Below are 21,976 nucleotides of genomic sequence, written 5' to 3'. Positions count from 1 at the left end.
GGGTCTCTCATCCCAGGAAGGTAGCTAACGGCATGGGGGTCTCTCGTCTCTAGGAGTTGGTTCAGAAGACTGAGTTGGGTTCTTCCCGAATTAATTTCTGAATTCAGAACTTGTGGGTATTGTGATATGTGTGGTCTTCCTCCAGAATGGGAACTACACAGAGTCTGTCTTTCTGTCTGACTCAGCATATCTGTATGGCTCCTGCCTGAGGGCAACAGACAGACACTGATTCGGGCATTGCATGGTTCATTGTGTTAGTGCTCTCACAGAGGTACCACAGTCCCAAGTACCTTTGCCTTTCTCTATCCTCCAGAGAAGCCAAGCATCTTCTCTCAGCCACTCACCGATGTTACAGTCACAGAAGGCGAGGACTTAACTCTTGTCTGTGAAACCACCACTTCGGATAGCGCTGTACGCTGGACCAAAGATGGGAAGACGCTGAGGCCATCTGCACGATGCCAGCTGAGCTATGAAGGCTGTCGGGCCCAGCTGGTCATCATTGGTACTACCCTACAAGATGGTGGCCGATACAAGTGCGAGGCTGCCGGAACTTCCAGCAGCTCCATCGTCAGGGTCCATGGTGAGTGAGGGTGCCAGGTGGCCATGTTTGGGGTAATAGAAATATGGACACAGGAGGCAGGGGGCCCCTGGAGCAGCTTCTGGTCGCTTTCTTTTGCCTCTGCTTGCTGTACAGGGCACTTGGCTTCCTTGTGTCTCAGGGTCTCTACTGCCCCAGTAGTCTCCCACCCTCTCTTGGTCCCCTGACCCCTGCTTGTGGTGCATTGCTGACTTGGCTTTGGTGGGCCCCTCTGGAGTCCTTCTTCCTGCCCACAGCTGGCCTGGACTGCCCTAGGCTAGCAGTACAGGTATGCAGCTCGTACAATAGGAGTCTGCTGTCGACCTGCCGTGAGGAGATCGAGGTGGACTGGCCTCCCAGGGTCTGTCTGCTTGACTTTCAGATGCCCCCTTCTTTGTGACTTCAGGTGCTTATTCCTCTCTGCTGGTGTCCTAGTGAAGGATACCAGTCCGATGAAAAAAGGGCTCACTATGAAGTCCACACTGCCAAACAATCACATTCCGACACCCCGAGTTAGACCTTCAATTTCTGAATTTTTGGGGGACACAGATCTGACTGAAATACTTTGCCTTTAATCTGGTCCGTGCCACCTTTCCATTTATATACCTTCAGGCCCATCTTTCCCAGAGGTCTTTGGGTCCTTGCCCCTGGCATTCAGTATTTGAGTTGTCCCACACTGCAGCTGCTTCCCTTTCTGGAGCTCAGGTGGGGTCCTCCTCCAGGAGGCTGAACTGAATCTGCCTGTTTTTAGCTCGGCCAGTGCGGTTCAGGGAGTCCCTGAAGGATGTGGAGGTGCCAGAGGGCAGGGCTGCCACTCTCCGCTGTGCGCTGTCATCCGTGGCCGCACCTGTGGAGTGGCGTCATGGAGAAGACATCCTGAAGTCCAGCAGCAAGTATAGCCTACGCCAAGAGGGTGCTGTGTTGGAGCTGGTCATCCGAGACCTACAGCCCCAGGACAGTGGACAATATTCATGCTCCTTCGGGGACCAGACAACCTCAGCCACACTCACAGTGAAAGGTGAATGTGCCGGTCCATGCCATGCCCAGGGTCTAGTGGGAAACTCACCCCAGTGCAGGGGGATAACGAGGCATTTTGTATTTGTACCTGCTGCAGCCATGTCTGCCCAGTTCGTAGGAAAACTGAGAAACAAGGAGGCCACAGAAGGGACCATGGCCACACTGCGGTGTGAGCTGACCAAAGAGGCCCCCGTGGAATGGAGGAAGGGAACAGAGACCCTGAGAAATGGGGACAAATACAGCCTGAAGCAGGATGGAGCTGTCTGTGAACTGCAGATTTGTAGCCTGGTTGTGGCAGATGCAGGGGAATACTTGTGTGTTTGTGGACAGGAGAGGACTTCAGCCACGCTGACTGTCAAGGGTAAGGACCACACATGGTCATGTGGATCAGGGTTTTACCCATGAGTTGACCTGGTGCTATCAGTCCAGCTCCTCCAATGCTTTGTCTTCGTGTACGTGCACCTCCTGTTCATCATACTGTGGCTCCCACCCTAGTCCTTGAGCCCTTATGAACCAGGCTTCCCATTCTTGAGCCCTGGTGGGTTCTTTCCTGTTGCTCTGCTGTAGTCTGTCTTGTTCCTCAATCTGCCCTATGTCATGTTCTATCCCACAACACTCTATAGCAGATCTGATGTTCCAATCTGCCTTACTCCCCTAGCTCTGCCTGCCCACTTCATCGGAAGGCTCAGAAGCAAGGAGGCCACAGAAGGAGACATGACCATACTGAGGTGTGAGCTGAGCAAGGCTGCCCCCGTGGAGTGGAGGAAAGGAACAGAGACCCTGAGAGATGGGGACAGATACACCCTGAAACAGGACGGGGCTGTGTGCGAGCTGCAGATCCACAGCCTGGCTACATCAGACGCTGGGGAGTACTTGTGCATATGTGGGCAGGAAAAGACCTCAGCCACACTGGCCATCAGGGGTAAAGACCATGTGTGTTCCTGTGTGTGGGTGCCCCTCCCTGTGCATGGGTGGCTCTATGCCTGAGCGTCTTCTCCTACCCACATCTCCTGCTTGTCTGTCTCATCTTTATTCTGATAGCTGATGTTTCTCCAACTTGTTGTATGGGGCCCACTTTAGATGCCAGAAGACAATGGAGAATCAGGTCTTTCCCAACCCCAGGAGTGGCCTGGTTGGGATGAGTGAGATTGTGTGTGTGTGTGTGTGTGTGTGTGTGTGAAAACAACTATAAAGATACAATTCTAGGTCTTGAAGCACAACAGGAAAAGGGGGAGGCAGGAAGTGGAGCAATGACCCACACAGTAGGAATACAAGAAGGAAGGGCAGCCTTGACGTGTGCCTGGATGTGAAGGTGAGGGTTCACCATGTAAATGTCAGGCAAGGTCGAGGGCCCACCCCTTAGGAGGCCCCACCTCGTGGCAGTCAGGGTGGAGGGAAGGGTTCAACAAGTGGAAGTCAGATGGAGGTGAAGATGTACTCATGAGTATCAGCCAGAGGTGGGTATCTGATCCATGGGAAATAAGGTGGAGGTGAGGGCTTGTCCCATGGTGGTGAGGAGAAGTGAAGACAAGTCTGTGGGGGTGAGCTTGATGATGTCTTCCCTGGGCTTTTCCTGGTTGATTCTAGGTCTTCCTACTGGGGAAGGCCTTGATGATCCTGCCTCTGGCCACTGTATGTGTTCTGTGTTGTACATGTAGTGTCTGTGGCCCACTTTCGTCCGTGGCTACAGAGTGTAATGGTCTTTGTGCCTGTGTCCCCCCCCCCACAGTTGTGAACAGAGCTTCACAGATAGTTAGAGGCCTGGGGAGGGCATTACAGTGTATAAGGTCACACTGTAGAGTGAACAGAGCAAGGTGCCTCCCTGGACATTAGGACATCAGAGACAGAGGCACTCACAGATTGAAGCAGACATGATATATGGAGCTCTGTAGCCTGGCTATAATAGGTCCTGGGAGTCCTCATGTATGCATGGGCAGCAACAGACCTTCCTAGAGTGGCTGCTCTGCTGGACTTTGCTCCTTGGTCACACTTTTGTTCAGGGAACTAGAATTCCTGTCTAGGTGTGATCTAGTGATGAATCAGCTCTCTGTCAGGGGTCCTTGGAGGGCCCCGAGCACCTCCCTGCAGGGACGCAGATGGGATGCACAGACATTATTGGAGGACTCTGGGCATCTTAGAGAATGAAGATGGAATGAAATTACTATAGATGTGAAGCCCTGGGCCTGGTGGGCTCTCCTCTCATATGAAGAATTGGCTACTGAGGGCACTGAAGAGGAAGGTATGGTAAGGCCTGGCCATCATTGTCCAGGTTGTGGCAGTGACTCCTGTCATCTTCACAAGCACTGGAGACACTTGGATCAAAACCAGCTGCCATGTGGATGTATTGGTGTCAAAACACAGAGGCCTAGTACCGTCATGCATTCAGACATTCCAGGAAATGACAAGAATGCACCTGAGACCTGTCCCAAGGGTCCAGAGTTAGAAAGAGGTCATGGGAAAACATTCTCCCTACTCCCATCCCCAGGGCACACTGTTGATGACTGAGCTGAAGAGGATCCTGGCAACCAGCTGATTTCAGGACTGGGTTTGTCCCAATAAGGACTAGGCATGATGGATAACTTACCTGGGCCTTTCTAGAGTGCTGAGCTTTCAAAAGCTACCACTGGATCATAAAATCCCGAGGATGCTCTGAGCCACCTCCGTTTAAGACCTCCAAGCGCACAGAGCTGGGTGTTCAAGAGTTCTCAGTCATGGCTGGGTAGCCAAAGGAAGACACCAGCTTTGGCAAATGAGCCTGTTTGTCCCTCCTCTTCTCTGTGACCACTTCCCACATGGTAGCCAAGGATGGGTGGCTCGTGCCTCCATTTGTTCAGTTGTGAAGCTGTACCTCTGCTCTCTCATGTTAGTTTGCCTGCGCCGTGAAGATGGGGCCAGAGCCCGGTGACCACCTGCTCTAGGCTGACAGTTCCAGGAAGAGACTTGTGACTTCTTCCCATCCAACCAAACTGTTCCTTTTCCCCCAGTCTGTTCTGAGAAGTGGGATTTGCTATGACTTTGGGGGAGGGGCAACTTCAGGCACCCCGTGTGCTCTCCCAGAATCCACTGGAGATGTTCACAATCATGGCACTCTGTGACTTAGCAGCCAAGCCAAGCCATTGAGCATGGAGTTTGTGTGTGGGACAGGGTGGGCACAGAAGACTTGGGGTCAGGGATACCTCCACTGTAAATGCTTCTGCTGTCCAGGTCTTAGCCTCTCTTTCTAGACCTCCTTATCTTGAGGTCCTCTGTGTCTTTGCTGCATCACCAGGGTCAGGCTGACCAGTCTATATGCTGCCCTATTTGTGCTATTTCCCATTCGTGTCTGCATGTTTATTCCTTACAATCTCCAAGACGTGTTTCACTGTTGAGTGTCCCATCCCATCTCCAGTGTTCTGCAAGATCCTTATTATCTTTGTGTTTTCCCCAGCCCCACATGCCAAACTCATACACACACAGTCTGAGGCCTGTGGAAGCCATAGAGTGGACTGTGGCCACGAGGCACAGAGGAACTCCCACCCTCAGCTGTGCTTGGCATGCCCAGCGTGTAGCCTGTTCGCAGCTGGGCTTCCTGTTCTCCCTGTAATCCACGTCTAGGGTCTTCCATGCTCTCAGAGAGTGTCTGTGTCTTTCTGACCTCCCCAGCCCTTCCAGCTAAGTTCATAGAAGGCCTGAAGAATGAAGAAGCCATAGAAGGAACCATGGCCACACTGAGGTGTGAACTGAGCAAGGAAGTTTCTGTGACATGGAAGAAAGGAACAAAGACCTTGCAGGATGGAGACAGATACACCCCGAGGCAGGATGGAGCTGTGTGTAGGCTGCAGATCCATGGCCTGACCATGGCGGATGCCGGAGAGTACTCATGCGTGTGTGGTCAGGAGAAGACTTCAGCTACACTGACTGTCAGGGGTAAAGATGGGTGGCTTGTCTTTATGTTGTCCCCATCACTTCCTTCTGTCTTCATGTGTGGTGCAGCTCATGTGGTGGCCATCTGTCCTCTCACTGGTGTCCTTTCACTATTCAAGCAGATCTTCCTCCCGCTGCTGTCCCACCCCAGCTACCTGCTTTCTTCCCGTCTGTATATGAGTTCAGTCATTCCCGCTGTGGCTCTTGAGCAATGTGTGTGGTTCTTTGTGGGTTCCATGTCCACGCAGAGAACTTCAGAGAGCTTCATGTTCTCAGTGATTATCTGACCCTTTCCAGGCCTTCCTGTCAAATTTATAGAAGACTTGAGAAGCCAAGAAGCCACAGAAGGGGCAACAGCAATATTAAGATGTGAACTGAGCAAGGCCTCCCCTGTGGAGTGGAGGAAGGGGTCCGAGACCCTGAGAGCTGGGGACAGATACAGTTTGAGGCAGGATGGAGCTGTGTGTGAACTGCAGATCCGTGGCCTGGCCGTGGTGGATACCGGGGAGTACTCATGTGTATGCGGGCAGGAGAAGACCTCAGCCACACTGACTATTAGTGGTAAACATGTGTGGCCAATTCAGTCTGTGTCTTGGTGTCTGTGGACATGCTGCTTATCTGGCTCATCCCATATTCTGTCCCTTTGTCCGTGTGTCACCTCCTTGCATAACTGGACAGAGTCCCAACTTTTGGGGGAAGCTGTATGAAACAGGAGAAAACACATCCGTAGCTGGCTTCCCTCCACCTTGTGCCACTATGAGTTAAGTACTACTTTTCTGGTAGATTTCATGTCCTGTTGTCATCCAGGCTGTCATATGTGCTAGAGTGCTACAGAGAATGTGGTACCTTTGTGTGTTTCTGGCCCCTCTGACCATCATGCCAGACCTAGGAAAAGGACCTGATATTAAGAGGACACACCATGGAATATAAACTTCATGACTTGCCCTCAGCATAGCAGTACATGGCTCATCCTCCGCGGGGTTTATGTCTTCTCCCTTTCATGTGCTCGGAGTGTAAAAATCCCTGTGCCTTTCTGACATTCCTAGCCATGCCCACCAAGTTCACAGAATATCTGAGGAATGAAGAGGCCACAGAAGGCACCATGGTCACTCTGAGGTGCCAGATGAGCAAGGCTGCCCCAGTGGAGTGGAGGAAGGGAGAAAAGCCCCTCAAAGATGGAGACAGATACATCCTGAGGCAGCACGGAGCCACGTGTGAGCTGCAGATCCGTGGCCTGGCTGTGGAAGATGCTGGAGAGTACTCATGCATGTGTGGGCAGGAACAGACCTCAGCCACACTGAGTGTCAAGGGTAAAGATCATGTGTGGCCACCCGAACCACGGCTTGGTGTCTCCATGTTATCTCTATGCTATCTCTGTTCTTTATATGTGACACAGCTCCTGTAGTGACCCTGTGACCATCTGTCCTATAATGGGTCATCTGGGTATCTCTACCTTCCCCTTCCCAGGTCCAGCAAACATTCTCATGTTCATGTTTTACCCTCTCTACACCTCCCCAGTTCTCATTTCCTCCTATTTTGTTCCCCGAGCCAAATCCTTTGCCAGAATGTGTGTCTCCTTGTGTATCCTGTGTTCTGTGTAGTGTGTCCTTCAAAGAATCCCATGTTCTCAGTTACTGCTTGGTCATTTCAGCCCTGCCTACCAGATTCGTAGAAGATTTGAGAAGCCAGGATGCCATGGAAGGCACCATGGTCACTCTGAGGTGCCAGATGAGCAAGGCCGCCCCAGTGGAGTGGAGGAAGGGAGAAAAGCCCCTCAAAGATGGAGACAGATACATCCTGAGGCAGCACGGAGCCACGTGTGAGCTGCAGATCCGTGGCCTGGCTGTGGAAGATGCCGGGGAGTACTCGTGCGTGTGTGGGCAGGAGCAGACCTCAGCCACACTGAGTGTCAAGGGTAAACTGGCCCGAGGCTTGCTGCCTCCGTGTTGTCTCACCAATGCTTCTGTCTCCACATGTGGTTTCCTGTAGGGACCCTGTGATCATCGATTCTGCACCTTCACTCATCTTGGCATCTCCACCTAGGCTTCCACGTGTTCAGATGTTCTTGTGTTCACATCCGTGCCACTGCCCTCTCTGCTCCCCACGAGTTTGCCTCCCTTACCGCCTGCACCTTCCTTCATATGTTTATCCTGCGTTCCTTTGATAGTGTGTCGTTCTTTGTGAGTTGTGTGTCTTGTGTGCCGTGTTCTCCAATTGCATATTCTCAGTGAGTGCTTGGTCCTTCCCAGCCCTGCCAGCCAGATTCATAGAAGACTTGAAAAGCCAAGAGGCCATGGAAGGCTCCATGGTCACTCTGAGGTGCCAGATGAGCAAGGCCGCCCCTGTGGAATGGAGGAAGGGATCTGAGATCCTGAGAGATGGGGACAGATACAACCTGAGGCAAGATGGGGCCTTGTGTGAGCTTCAGATCCGTGACCTGGCTGTGGAAGATGCCGGGGAGTACTCATGCGTGTGTGGGCAGGAGAAGACCTCAGCCGTGCTGACTGTAGATGGTAATGTCTTTGTGTGGCCACCTGATTGATCTGCTCTTTCCTATATCTCCTATGTAAGCTGTGCTCTTCCTATGCCTCTCAATTCATCCTGTGATGCACAGTCACATGTCTGTGTGACCCATTCCCCCAAACCACACTGGGTTAATCTAGTTTAGAGCCTGTTCTAAGATAGGGACCCAGGGAAGAATAGTGTACAGCTTTAAGGAAAGCACTGGCATATTTCATCAGTGTCCAGTGGGGGATCTGCTGGCACCACTCACGTCTTGCTAAGGCCTGCAGAGATTTTGGGTCCTTTGGTTTCAGGCACAGAGTTGACAGATGTCTATTCCTTGATGGACATGCGCAGCAATGTCCTGGCTGGAGGTAGCCAGAAAAACACTGCTGATCTCAGGGAGAGTGTTTAACTGTTGCTTTGAGATAATGCCAGGCTCTGAAGGGCTCCTTCCTTAGTCTGCTCATAATTCTGCTGGCTGGAATTCCTCCATTGAGGTATTGGCAGTTTTTTTTTCCTCCTGAAGATGTCTGACTTCTCAGAGTCGTCACATGGTCCTTGCTTGTGTCTCTATCCTAATCTCTTCTTAGATGCACACTAGCCACTATGGACTTGAGCCTAGCTTGACCTCATTTTAACTTAATTATTTACTCAAGTACCCATCTTGGAAGTAGAGTGACTCCCTGAGGTATTAGGCAAGTTGGAACTTCAGTGTATGAGTTCGGAGATGGCAAGTTTAGTTTTAGTTACTTTTAGTTTAGTATTAGTTACTTTTCCATTGTTATGATAAAATGCCATGACCAAAACAACTTAAGGAGCTTATCTGGACTTTGGGTTCCAGAGGGATAAGAGTCCATTGTGGGAGAGGGACTTGGCAGCAAGCAGTAGGCATGGCAGCAGGAGCAGGAATCTGGGGCTCGAATCTTGAACTGCAAGTATGAAGTAAAAAGAGTGAACTAGAAATTTTATGATTTCAAAAACTCTCAAAGTGGCAAACTCCAGCAAGGCCACAGCTCTTAAACCTACCCAAACATTGTCATCAACTAGGAAACAAGCATTCAAATGTCTGAGACTATGGGGGACATGCCATTTAAACCACCATAGCCTCCTCAAATCTATGTTATTTTCTCATGTACAATTCATTCTCCCAGCCCATGCAGCCTGATGCCTAAATGTCCCTCTTAAGTCTGAAGTTTTAGATTTCATTCACATCGAGGCACATTTACCTCCTACCTATGAAGCTACAGAACCAAGTAGAACCATGTTTCTAGAACAGCAGTTCTCAACCTGGGGGTCAAGTGACCCTTTCATAGGGGTCACATATCAGATATTTACATTATGATTCACAACAATAGCAAAAATACAGTTATGAAGTAGCAATGAAAATTTTATGTTTGGGGGCATGAGCAACTGTATTAAAGGGTCTCAGCATTAGGAAGGTTGAGAATCACTGGTCTAGAACAATGGTGGGACAGGCATGTGACAGATGTTCTTACCAACAGAGGAGGGAATTGGAATGAAGGGATGGGATATGAGTGCCACCAATCTGAAACAGCAGGGCAACTCTACTGGATTTCAAGGCAGGAGAATTCTCTCTGACTCAACCTCCTGTCCTCCAGACTGGCCCTCATAGTCCTGAGTGGAGATAGCCTAGGGCCAGGGAGGAGAGTGCCTTCTCCCCAGGCCTATGGTCTTGGGCTCATGGTCACAGTGACACCCTTGTTGATCTTGATCCATTCTCACAGTCACTCTCTTTTTAAAACTTGTTTTTTGAGACAGGGTCTTGCCATTCAGCCCTGGCTAGCCTGGATCAATTAGTGTAGAGCAGTCGCCTGGAACTTAAGAGACATCACCTGCCTCAGCTTCTGAAGTGCTGATATTACAGGCATGAACCACCCCACCCAGTCATGATCATCTTCTTGAAAGGTCACACATGTGGCAGCTGGGTAGTTGGCTCATTAGGTTTGGCCATCTTCTTCCTTCCCTTGGGTCTCTGTCCCTTCTGGTCTAAGTGGTATTTCAACTGGTGTGACATTCTCACTGTCCTTACTTTCCTGTGAAGTCACAAAGGGTCCTCCACAACCCTTCCTCTCTTGCCGTGGCTTCTGTGGAGATGACATGATTGACTACACCCTGAAGTTCTCAGAACATACATACTCATTATCTTTTGGCAGCGTGGGTAGGCTGTAAATTCTCTGAATCTTAAATTCCTTTTCCATTTTACTTGGTAGTTTGATTTATATCTCTAGTCTCTCACTCCTACTATAAACAAAAAGAAGAATCCAGACTATGCCCTGAACTCTTTGCCTATAAACCTCCTTAGCTCAATCTTCAGTTCCACTGTTTACAAATTGTGCATTCCACAAGACGCTGGAACAGAATCTGGCCAAGGGCACTGATGCAGTCAAAAGGGTCACCTTCCTTCTTTCTAGCTTTATTCCCCATTTCTGTCTGAGACCTGCGTGAGGAACCTTGTCAGATTCCATGACAGGGTGACCAAGGCAGGGGACAAACACGACAGGCAGACAGAGCTTAAGTGAGAAGTTTTATTAGAAAGGGAGGAGGGGGGAAGAGAAAAGAGATAAAGAGACACAGAGGCAGAGAGAGGACAGAAGAGAAGAGGGAGACAGGAAAAGTTCTTTCTGCCCCAGGAGAACGTTAGGAAAGAGAGAGGGAAGGAGAAAGTGCAAAGAGAGCGTAAGTGGGCAGAGGTCTTTCTTTTAAAGGGGTCCTTTGCACCTGGGCTGACCAGGGTACTGCCTGAGTGCATTCTGCCAGGTGACAGGGGCAGGTCACCATAATGCCTGAATCCTTACAGCCTGACCAGATGTGGCATTAATGTCCATATTTCGACAGACCATTCCCAGCTATCTTGATTTTCTCTGATATATGCCTCAAAAGTCACCCCACCTCTAGTTATTACCTTTTACCAGTCAGCTCCAGATTCCTAGGTGTTTGTTACAATAGCATCCTCAGGTCTGTGCTGTTTGGTTGGCTATCACAAACAACAGTAGATCAGGACTCTTAAAACAGAAATTAGTTGCCTTCCTATTCAGAAGGCTGGAGGCGTGTTAGCAGGGTTGGCCATGTCCAAGGCCTCTTGCTGGCTCCCAGGCAGTTGTCTTCCCCAAGTCTTCACAAAGACATCTTGTTTGTATCCAGATGTCTTATAAGAACACTATTCCTACTGGATTAAGCACTTACCTTCATGACCTCATTTAGCGTTTTCCACCTCTTCAAAGGCCAATCTCCAAATACACTTATTTTTTGAAGTTGTACCAATTAGAAATTTAATATACATCTGGAGGGGTACAACCAATTACAAGTATAACCAGGGTGAGCGTTGATCAGTCACTGGGGAGGACAGCAGGACAGATCCAAGGTTCAAAGGCATGCCTAGGAGTTCCCAGCTGCAGTCTGTCAGGGCCTAGGGGGACACGAGCCAGGGAGGTGACACCAATGGGCAGAGTGTGGCTTTAGTAGTGTCAGAACGGGAGCATGATGTGAAGGAGGCAGGACTTTATATAAGCTGTACAGGTGAGCTCAAACACAGACAGTGCTGAATGGAGGCCCTGTGTGCACAGGCCTCCCTTCTAGAAGGCTGGAAGGCATCACAAAGGGGAGTTGCCTGCCACGGAATTCAGTCAAGAAATGTGTTTGCATGCACAATTGATTTCAAAAGTCTGGCATGTCTCCTAGTGATGAGAAATCACAGGAAGAGCAAGGTGCCATTGGGAAGATGAGTCTGGAATGGTACCCACCTTCCAATCAACCTGCATCTCAGTAGGCACAGCACAGGAATCTCAGCCCACCCACTTTGATCTGCCTCTTCCCATCATCTCCATGGATCTCCATGATCTGCTTCTCTTTCCTTCCTGGATACTCAGATCAAGAGTTTGATGGCTTTTGTCCATCCAATCCTTCTTAGCTCTGCCCACACGGTTTATTGAAGAGCTGAGGCCTAAGGAGATCATGGAAGGGTACACGGCCACTCTGCAATGTCAGCTCAGCAAAAAGGCCCCTGTGGAATGGAAGAAGGGAACAGAGACCCTTGAAGATGGAGACAGATACAAACTGTGGCAAAAAGGAGCCACGTGTGAGCTGCAAATCCTTGGCCTGACCATGTCAGATGCTGGAGAGTACTCATGCGTGTGTGGGGAGGAAAAGACCACAGCCATGTTGACCATCAAGGGTAAAGACCACAACTGGCTAAGTAGATCTGTGTGGTGCTGCCCAAGTCTGAACATCATCTCTCCACCACTGCATGGGATCCACTCCTGCTTCCTGGTTGTGTTACCCAGAAGACAAGAGCATCTGCAGCAGCTTCTCCTCTGCCTGTCCTGTGTGGGGTTTATGTTGTTGGATCCTGTGTCTCTTGTCTTCACTGTCATGTCCTGAGCCCTAAAGTTCTCTAGGAAATCTGAGGTTCTCCTTGTTATTCTGCCTATCCTTGACTCTGCATGCCATATGAAGTCTAAGGCCTGAGGAAGCTGCAGATGGAGCAAGGTGGAGATGTGCATAGTCTAGCCTGAGGAGTACCACACCTAGTTCTCAGCCTAACCTGAGGAGTACCACACCTAGTTCTCAGCCTAGCCTGAGGAGTACCACACCTAATTCTCAGCACACTCCCACATGCCCTGTGGTTGAGTTCTGTGTCTTCTCTGTGTGAACATGTCCTGTCTTCCACTAGCTCTGATAGATGGTACCTGTGTCTTTCTGACCTTCCTAGCTCTACCCACCAAGTTCACAGAGGGTCTGAAGAATGAAGAGGCCATAGAAGGGACCATGGTGACTCTGAGGTGCCAGCTGAGCAAAGAAGCCCAAGTGGAGTGGAGGAAGGGAACAAAGATCCTCAGAGATGGAGACAGATATAGTCTGAGACAGAGCCAGGCTGTGTGTGAGCTGCAGATCCGTGGCCTGGCTGTGGAAGATGCCGGGGAGTACTCGTGCATATGTGGGCAGGAGCAGACCTCAGCCACACTGAGTGTCAAGGGTAAAGATCATGTGTGGCCACCTGAGCCTGAGGCTTGGTGTCTCTGTGCTTGATGCTGTGTTTGCCCTCCATATGTAGCACAGTGTATGTGGTGATCCCGTGGCTATCCGTCCTGTAGCTAGGGTCATCCGGACATCTCCATGACTAGTTCTTTTGTTGAGGAAGTACCTCATGTTCATGTCCACATCACAACCCTCTCTATGCCTCCCTAGGTTCTTGATTCTCTCCAACTATTCCCAGGTTCATTGTTCCTGTCAAATCCTTTGCCAGAATGTGTGTCTCCTTGTGTATCCTATGTTCTGTGCAGTGTGTCCTTCAGAGTCCCATGTTCTTAGTCAATGCTTGGCCCTTTCAGCCCTGCCCGCCAGATTCATAGAAGATTTGAGAAGCCAGGAGGCCATGGAAGGCTCCATGGTCACTCTGAGGTGCCAGATGAGCAAGGCCACCCCTGTGGAGTGGAGGAAGGGATCTGAGATCCTGAGAGATGGGGACAGATACAACCTGAGGCAGCACGGAGCCATGTGTGAGCTTCAGATCCGTTGCCTGGCTGTGGAAGATGCCGGGGAGTACTCGTGCGTGTGTGGGCAGGAGCAGACCTCAGCCACACTGAGTGTCAAGGGTAAAGATCATGTGTGGCCACCCGAACCACGGCTTGGTGTCTCCCTGTTGTTCTATTTCTATGTCTGACTGCACATGTGTCACAACTACTGTGGTGACCCAGTGGCCATCTGTTCTGTAACTGCTGTCATTCTGCTTGCTGAAGAGATGCTTTCATGTTCGTATTCATCTCACTGCCCTTCCCGGTCCTCATGGAGTTTCCCCCTCTCACCATCTACACCTTCCACCTGTTTCTAGGGGGTTTTAATTCTTTGTGAGTTGTGTGTCCTGTGTGCAGTGTTCTCCAGTTTCATGTTCTCAGCGACTTCTTGGTCCTTCCCAGCCCTGCCAGCCAGGTTCATAGAAGGCTTGAGAAGCCAAGAGGCCACGAAAGGTACAACAGCCACAATGCGTTGTGAGCTAAGCAAGAAGGCCTCTGTGGTGTGGAGGAAGGGGTCTGAGATCCTGAGAGATGGGGACAGATACAGCCTGAGGCAGGATGGGGCCACGTGTGAGCTGCAGATCCGTGACCTGACTGTGGGAGATGCTGGAGAGTACTCATGCATGTGTGGGCAGGAGAGGACTTCAGCCACACTGAGCATCACGGGTAAATGCCTCCTGTGGCCACATGATTTTGGACTTCTCGCTTGCTGTATATCTACCCTGTCCCCGCTTTATCTCTCCCCAGGATTGCCTCTTTCATCTTGTCTGTGGTGTTATATTTGTCCTGTCTGATCTCAGCCATAGCCCTCTCTAGGGTCTTGGTGTCTGTAACTTACCCCTTACACCCTCACACTGCTAGTCCTCACGTTGGGACAGAACTTGTTTTGTATTCCCAGATATCCTACCCTTTTCCATCTACATTCCAGTTTCTGTGTGTGCTTAGCTAAAGGTTCACTTTGGCTGGGGTTAATTGAATATTCAGAGAGGACATGTTGGTCCCCCAGTGGGTCCCATACCCTGCAGAATGGGAACATGTTCCTAGTGTGGCTCTGAGACACCCAATGGCTGCTGTATCTCGAAGTCTCTGGAACATGGAGGACAGAACCCAGCCTGATCTTGAGAGGTCTGGCTGTTTTCTGGGATCTATGGGACACCCTGTGCCCTAGTATCAGAGGGACTGTTCCAGGACCTGGGGAAGAGCTAGGCTATGTTCAAAGGTCTGGTCTTAGGCTGTGATCTTGAAGGACAAATCCCTTTCCTGGATTCTGTTCTGGGTGGTCTGATGTGAGTGCCTTCCCCGGGTCCTTTGGATGTAACCCTGCAGACTGGACTGTCTAAGTGGGAGGCAAGCACCCAGAGTCAGATGTTGAGTTCTTTGCAACCTCCCCACCAGCTCCCTTGCCTTGAAGCCTGCCTAGACTCACGTCCTCATCCTGCATCAACCCCAGGACTGCCCTAGGACTGTAGAGCTTGTTCTCACCCCGTCTGGCTGCCTTAGGGTACTCAGGGATGCATCTTGAGTTGAGTCTGTAGCCTCTCATCCTCTCACAGCCCCACAGGTAGTGTTCCAGAAACCACTGCAGAACCTGCAAGTAGAAGAAGGTTCCATGGCCAGCCTGCAGTGCGAGCTGTCAACTCCCAATGCTGCTGTGGTCTGGAGCAAGGGTGGCCTGGAGCTGCAGGCCGATGCGCGCCGAGAGTCACGGCAGCAGGGGTGTGTGGCGGAGCTGCTGCTTAGAGATGTGCGCCGTGAGGATGCGGGCGAGTACAGCTGTGCCTGTGGCTCTCAGAGCACAAGCGCCACACTCATGGTTACAGGTAGGTGTCCGAGGCTGGCCAGCTCCAGTGTTGGGGGCTGGCTGTGTGGGTACAGTTTCCATGCTGACCCTCGCAGTGGCAGCCCTGTTTCATGGGTCCCAAACAGGAGAGCTCACTCAGATTGGTGGCCCCGAGGTCTGCCTCCATCCTCAGTAGCTGGTCTCCTGAGGTTTTCCTGAGTATATCCCTATCCTGTCACTGTTCCGAGAAACACCATCATAATACTCTTCCTTATGGTAGCTTCTCCACTGTCCCACCAGTGGAGAAGTCTTTTGTGTCCTCTGTCACTCTCCATACCTGCCCCATAGTTCCTCCTGTCACATATTACAGTTTCACTGCAGGGTGACTTTTGCTGTTCCTGCTCTCTGGGGCCCCTCAGGCTTATTTTTTTAGGTGTTCGCTCCTCTCTGGCAGCTCTGTGGGCAGCCCCAGTAACCCCGTTCACTGCTGTGTGCAGGCTTCCTGCTCCTCTCTGCAGCACTGTCCTGTGGATCCTGACTATGGATTCACTGTGGGTGGTTCCCTGACTGTAACACCCTTAACAACTCAGGGACCCGCTCTCATGCTGTCCCCCAACCTTGCAGCTGCTCCCGTGCGCTTCCTCAGGGAGCTGCAGGCCCAGGAAGTGGATGAGGGGACCACTGCACAGCTGCGTTGTGAACTGAGCGGGGTGCCTGCGAGTGTGGAGTGGCGCAAGGGCTCCCTGCAGCTTTTCCCCTGTGCCAAGTATCAGATGGTGCAGGAGGGCACATCTGCTGCACTGCTGGTCCACGAGGCGGAGCAGGAGGATGCGGGGGAATACACCTGCGATGCAGGCCACACACAGAGCGTGGCCAGGCTCTCAGTCCGAGGTATGTGCCCAGCCCCCTCCTGCTCCCTGAAGAGCAGGGGACCTTGTTCAGTCACAGTCAGGGCGATGGGACTGTGACTCTCAAGTATTTTTTGATGGCCCTCAGCCCCCAAGCCCAAGTTCAAGACTGGCCTCCAGAGCACAGAGCAGGAAGCAGGTGGCAAGGCCCGGCTGTGTTGTCAACTGAACGAGGCTGAGCCAGGGGCTCCAGTGCAGTGGCTCAAGGAGGGTGTGGAGCTGCGTGCCGGCCCCAAGTACGAGATGCGGTGCCAAGGGGCCACGTGTGAGCTGCTGATCCACGGGCTGGAGGCCAAGGACACCGGTGAATATGCCTGTGTGGTGGGTGGCCAGAAAACCTTGGCCTCTCTCAGAGTCACAGGTGAGTAGCTAGACTCCAGGAGGAGAGTTTGAGCCCTTCCTGCCACACCCACCTCCTAGGACTCTCCTGAGTGCAACTCAGTCAGGGCCAGGACCTTTACATCACAATCCCCCCTCCCCTCATTCCCACACAACTTCCAGTTCTGATTCTCCAACTGAAGGGCCGTAGCATCCAGGTCAGAACTCAGCTTCTAAAGGCAGTCTGGCCTCCTCTTCCCCACCAGCAGGTAGTACAGCATTGCTGGCCTTTGAGGCATTCTCTGTGCCTGACTTATTCCTACAGAAGGTTTTGTTTCACACGGACCTAGCCAGCATAGGGCTGGCAACAGCATAGGGCTGGTTGGTAAGACCCACAGAAACATCTGACCTCTGAGCAAGGGGGAGCACATCGACCCCAAACTGATGGCTGAGAGGTCAGCATGGGACTGATCCAGACCCCCTACATGTTGGTGTAATTGAGGGTGCCTTGGTAATCTATGGGACCTCGGGTAGTAGATCAGTATTTATCCTTGGCATTCTACATGGAGGAATGATCTCTCAGCCTGGACACATTAGGGGGAGAGCGGGATAGACCCTGCCACAGATGATATGACAGACTTTGTATATACCACATGGAGAGCATCCCCCCTCCCTGGGAAGTCAAGTGGGGATTGGGTAGGGAGTTTGGGTGGTGGGAGGGGACCAGGGAAAGAGGGGGGGAGGGAGCTGGAATTGATACATGAAGCAAGCTTGTTTCTAATTTAAATACATCATTCACCATTGTACGATCAGTTTCTCACTTGGCCTGTGGGGAAGCAAGTGCCCCAGCTCAGCTTCCATGCCTGTGAGCCCAGCAGGTAACAGAAGAGCACTGGAGGGTCAAGAAAGGCTCAGACTGACAAAGCGCCTCTCTCCTCTGTCCCCCTCCTCCAGAGCCTGAGGTGACCATTGTGCGGGGACTGGTTGACATGGAGGTGCAGGCTGACGAGGATGTGGAATTTACTTGTGAGGTGTCGCAGGCAGGAGCCACAAACGTGCAGTGGCGTCTCCAAGGTCTGCCACTGCAGAGCAACGAAGTGACAGAAGTGACTGTTCTTGGAGATGGCCGTACCCACATGCTGCAACTGAAGGGTGTGACACTGGAGGATGCTGGCACTGTCTCCTTCCATGTGGGCAGCCATTCATCTTCTGCTCAGCTCACAGTCCGAGGTATCTGGCTCTGGAGGGCCTGGCCTGCCCTCACTCGGGATGAGGATGCTCAGGCTCATGCCATTTGGGGGAACATAGATGCTATCTGGGGGTGAGGTTATGGTAGTGAGGAGAACCTGCGTGCCACTGCATCTGGCTGGTAGGCAGGCACAGTGGGCTTCCCAGAAGCTCGTATTGTCTTGGTGCTTAGAGCCTACCCACTATCCCTCAGAACATTCTGCAGACTGTACCAGTGCAAGCCCTAGGTCACCTCTAGATTCTCTGTGGGCCAGAACCCAGGGTGTGTTATCTGTACAGATTTAGAGAAGGGGGTTGGTAGTATGCTCCCATTGAGTTTATTCTCAGGGATTGGGGTGAGGTATCGTGGGACTGTGGGATATGAGAGCTTGACCATTCGAGGGAGCATTCCAGATGCAAAGGCTGATGCCCATGCTTCTTGTGTCTAGTCCCTGAGGTGACCATTCTGGAGCCCCTGAAGGATGTGCAGCTCAGCGAGGGTCAGGATGCTCACTTCCAGTGCCGACTGTCCAGGGCCTTGGGCCAGGAGGCCCGCTGGGCTTTGGGAGGGGTTCCCTTGCAGTCCAATGAGATGAACGACATCACCGTGGAGCAGGGCACGCTCTACCTGCTCACTCTGCATAAGGTGGGGTTCTGGGATCTGCCTCTGCCTACACACAAAAGGTTCTGCATTCATCAGGGAAGATCCTCCTCCAGGGCATTGGGCGGGGGGGGGGGGGTGACAAGACTCTATCAAAGGGGGCTGGGAAGATGGATCAACCCCTATTGGTCAGGATGAGGTGAAAGGGCACGCATCTTCATCCTGCCTTCTCAGGTGACCCTGGAAGATACTGGAACTATCACTCTTCAAGTGGGCTCATGCTCTTCAGAAGCCCAGCTGAAGGTCACAGGTGGGCATTCCTATTCTGCACCCAGCCTATGCCAGTGAATGTCTTTTGTTTCCTAACACTGCATGAGGGGAATCAGGAGCCCCAGACTTCTAGCTGTGATTTTTGCACTGGGGATGTCAGTTTTCCAGTACGTGATATCTCAGGCCAGAATTGATTCTACCTCCTGACTACCATGGGTTTGGGCCCTGAGTGGAGAAAGAACCAACTCTGTGGTTTAGGTCGGTGAACATGCGTATATGTCCATGTTGATGTTCATTTATTTACTCAAGAGACTCAAGAGATGTGGGAACAACCACATGCCTATGAATCATGTATGGATTTGTACATGTGACTCCAGCATGCAGGTAGGACTTTAGGAAATTTCAATTTAAAGTATACCTTGTCCCCAGAATAAGTCACTCTATAGAGCTTGACTTTGAGCAACTTTCCCATGCTGCTTACTCCTGGTTCTCAATGTGATGCCATTGGCCCCTCTATCATCTGCCCTGTTACTGATTTATCCTCTATCCATCTGCCATGCACACATCCATCCATTTATAGCCACCATTTGTCACCCCCAAGCCTATTCTTCATCAATCTTCCATTCATTCTCCACATCATGCTACCCATTTATCTAGCTTCTTATGATTTGTCCATCCATCCACCTATCACCCATCCATCTATCCATTCACCCATTTACCATCTGTACAGTCATTATCTATTTATCATCCAACCATTCATCGGTCCACATACCCACTATCCATTTATTCATCTATCCCTCTGTTCGACCATCCAACCATCTATTCACCCATTGGATGCAACCTCTGATCTCCTACCCTTCATGTCTATGATTTCAGGATGGGTTACAAGTAGCTTTGCCATAATGGAGCCCTCAATCTGTTTAGGGGAGTTAGATGTGGAGAATAGAGCATGTTCTGTATCCCATGTTCTGCAACTTTAGAGATGGACAAGCATGGTCAATTTTATGGCCTGCGTGACTGAGAAAGGCTGCCAAGTGCCAGTGCACAACTTAAAAGCTGATTGATGAAGAATTTCATGGTTGCTTTGAGTTGGGGCAGGGCAGAAAGGGTCTGTGTTTACTAGGGAACAACATGGAGCTGTAGGCTGTGTTTCAGTCCTGCTCTAGGCTAGATGTTCCCATTCTGAGAGAGCTGGCTCATGGTGTGGCCTTCGGGCGTGGGGGACGGTTGTCCAGGTGGCTCTGTTATGGACAGGCTTGGGAACTGATGATAGAGGAGGAGTGTCCATGGGGAATGGCATGGAAAGGCTTCTAAAGGAGCACTCCGGGGGGATCCCCGGGGACTGCCATGTCCTGCTGGGTACCAATGTCTCTACTGACTCTTCTCAGCCTCATCCTGTGGTATAGAAGCAAATGCAACAGAAGCATCTGGGCTTTGTCAGTTGCCCCCAAGAAAGCATTTGGTAAATGTTCAGAGAGGAACATGGGGTGATGGTGGCATCCTCCTTAACTGGCCCCAGTTAGCAAGTGTGGAAGAGACCACTGGTCTTTTCCTGTCTGTCCTGGGGCATTGGAAAGTCAGCTGTGAAAACATTAATGTCCTGGAGTGCTTGGGCTATCTGTCTGCTGTGGTTCCTCCAAGAACGTATGCAAAAGGTAGATGGTATGTAGGGAGCAGTAGAGCACATCTGTATCTATGAGGCTGCTGAGTTTGGAGCTGGTTGTGTCGTGGAGGAGCAGTGTACCCAACAACTAAGGCCGTGGCATCTAAGGGTGACAGAATCTCAGAGAACATTTAGACACACTGCCCCTGTCTGCTTCTATACCCCGAGGAATGGAAAGCCACTTCCTGGGACTGAGCCCCACATTCATGGAGCAACAGGTCCTAGAGTGCCTCCTTCCTGCCCATACTACATCAAGAAGAGCCCCAAATGTGGAATTCATCCATTGTCCCTTTTGAAAAAGATGCTAGATAGGTGTCATTGGCCTCCTGTGGATGAAGCTAGGAGTGCTCTGAAGGTGTGCGGCACGCTCAGTGGCTCATATGCTTCTCATGGTCCAGTGTGGATGGCCTCTGTACTTTTCTCTTTGATTATGGTGTGCTAACTGTCTGGGGGTGGATTTCTGGGCCTCTGGTCTGAGTAGTGCCTGATACCAGAAGATTCCAGGTGGCCCATGCCGGTCAATCTCAAGATTGTTCTAGTAAATTCACCTGGGACCCCATTTGCAGGAGGCAGCTTTCTTGCTGCTGTTCCCTCCACACTCTGTACAACACAAGACACCTGACTAGAACAGTGGGTTCTCCACACACGAAACAATCCTCCAACAGACACCAACTGGATGCAGTATAACTGGAATCAATTCTGATGTTACCCAAAGTTATCACAGACTCATTGGTTGTAGACTCAGTCCCATGAGACCCCCACCAACAAAGTCAGTTGCAAAGCTAACCTTGATAACTAAGTGGGTGTGAGTGGGCTCACACTGTCCACCTGTGTTTGACTAGTTTGCTAGGTCAGCTGAGAGTCATGAAACAGTTGCTGTCACTGGTTTGTCACACAGGACACCACCCAGCAGCAGTCAAAGACTAGCATAGTGTGGGGGGAAGTCGACAGGTACCCCTCTCTCCTCCACACATCACTCTCCATCCCTTTGGTATCCAAGACCGTGAAGTCCATCAGATTTGTTTACATTTATTTCTAGCCTTACTGTTCCCCCTGAGGCTGGTGGGTTGGGCTGGCATTTGAGCCTTCTTGTCACTTGGTCTTCCTGGTGACCAGCCCCTTCCTGAAGCTGGCACCTCATTAGCATAGACTCTGATGTGATCAAAACCTATTTACTATGTGTAAGAGCACTTGTGACACTCAGGAAGTTCTGTGACAGGAACTAGGACAAAGACCAAGTTGGCTATTGGGTTACATTCCCACACCAGTACCCCTGATGTGGCCCCCTCCCCTTAGACCCCAGGGAGCCCCAGCCCAGACTTCCTTCTCGCCCTCTTGCACAGAGGCGGCTCTATGCCTGGTACGTGGCTTGCAGAATGTGGATGTCTTCGCGGGGGAGGTGGCTACGTTCTCCTGTGAGGTATCTCGTGCAGGTGGGCCGGAGGCCCACTGGTGGCTGGATGGCACCTTGCTTCACAACAGCCCTGAGAGTGCCATCACTGTGCGAGAGGGGACTGTTCACTCCCTCATGCTCTCGAGCCTGGGGGTGGCCGACTCAGGCACCATCACCTTCCGCACAGGGCCCCTGGTCTCCACAGCCAAGTTATTGGTCAAAGGTATTGGCCAGTGGGGACCTCCCCATGCTGGTGCTTCTGCCCTTGCTGTCCCCGCATGCT

The 21,976-nt window shown here is 51.3% G+C and overlaps 1 protein-coding gene across 7 annotated transcripts in view; it reads left to right on the top strand.

Annotated features, from left to right (window-relative positions):
• Positions 1-21,976, top strand: part of Obscn (obscurin, cytoskeletal calmodulin and titin-interacting RhoGEF) — a 139,489-nt gene that overhangs the window by 69,284 nt on the left and 48,229 nt on the right. For 4 of the 7 annotated variants that reach the window (XM_040748720.1, XM_040748722.1, XM_040748721.1 and 1 more), the window contains exons 38-56: positions 314-580; positions 1,329-1,595; positions 1,692-1,955; positions 2,253-2,516; positions 5,237-5,500; positions 5,795-6,058; positions 6,544-6,807; positions 7,149-7,412; positions 7,747-8,010; positions 11,931-12,194; positions 12,732-12,995; positions 13,351-13,614; positions 13,936-14,199; positions 15,087-15,353; positions 15,938-16,204; positions 16,310-16,582; positions 17,494-17,769; positions 18,216-18,412; positions 18,602-18,677. In XM_040748720.1, the coding sequence (XP_040604654.1) occupies positions 314-580; positions 1,329-1,595; positions 1,692-1,955; positions 2,253-2,516; positions 5,237-5,500; positions 5,795-6,058; positions 6,544-6,807; positions 7,149-7,412; positions 7,747-8,010; positions 11,931-12,194; positions 12,732-12,995; positions 13,351-13,614; positions 13,936-14,199; positions 15,087-15,353; positions 15,938-16,204; positions 16,310-16,582; positions 17,494-17,769; positions 18,216-18,412; positions 18,602-18,677 (4,794 nt within the window). The remainder of the gene's footprint in view (positions 1-313; positions 581-1,328; positions 1,596-1,691; positions 1,956-2,252; positions 2,517-5,236; positions 5,501-5,794; positions 6,059-6,543; positions 6,808-7,148; positions 7,413-7,746; positions 8,011-11,930; positions 12,195-12,731; positions 12,996-13,350; positions 13,615-13,935; positions 14,200-15,086; positions 15,354-15,937; positions 16,205-16,309; positions 16,583-17,493; positions 17,770-18,215; positions 18,413-18,601; positions 18,678-21,976) is intronic. The other 3 variants (XM_040748725.1, XM_040748723.1, XM_040748724.1) reach the window with 2 other exon arrangements.

This window comes from Mesocricetus auratus, unplaced genomic scaffold (genome assembly GCF_017639785.1).
Source record: "Mesocricetus auratus isolate SY011 unplaced genomic scaffold, BCM_Maur_2.0 Super-Scaffold_100007, whole genome shotgun sequence".
Taxonomy (NCBI): domain Eukaryota; kingdom Metazoa; phylum Chordata; class Mammalia; order Rodentia; family Cricetidae; genus Mesocricetus; species Mesocricetus auratus.
The sequence above is the reverse complement of the archived record's forward strand: the minus strand, read 5'-3'. Positions and strand labels throughout refer to the sequence as shown.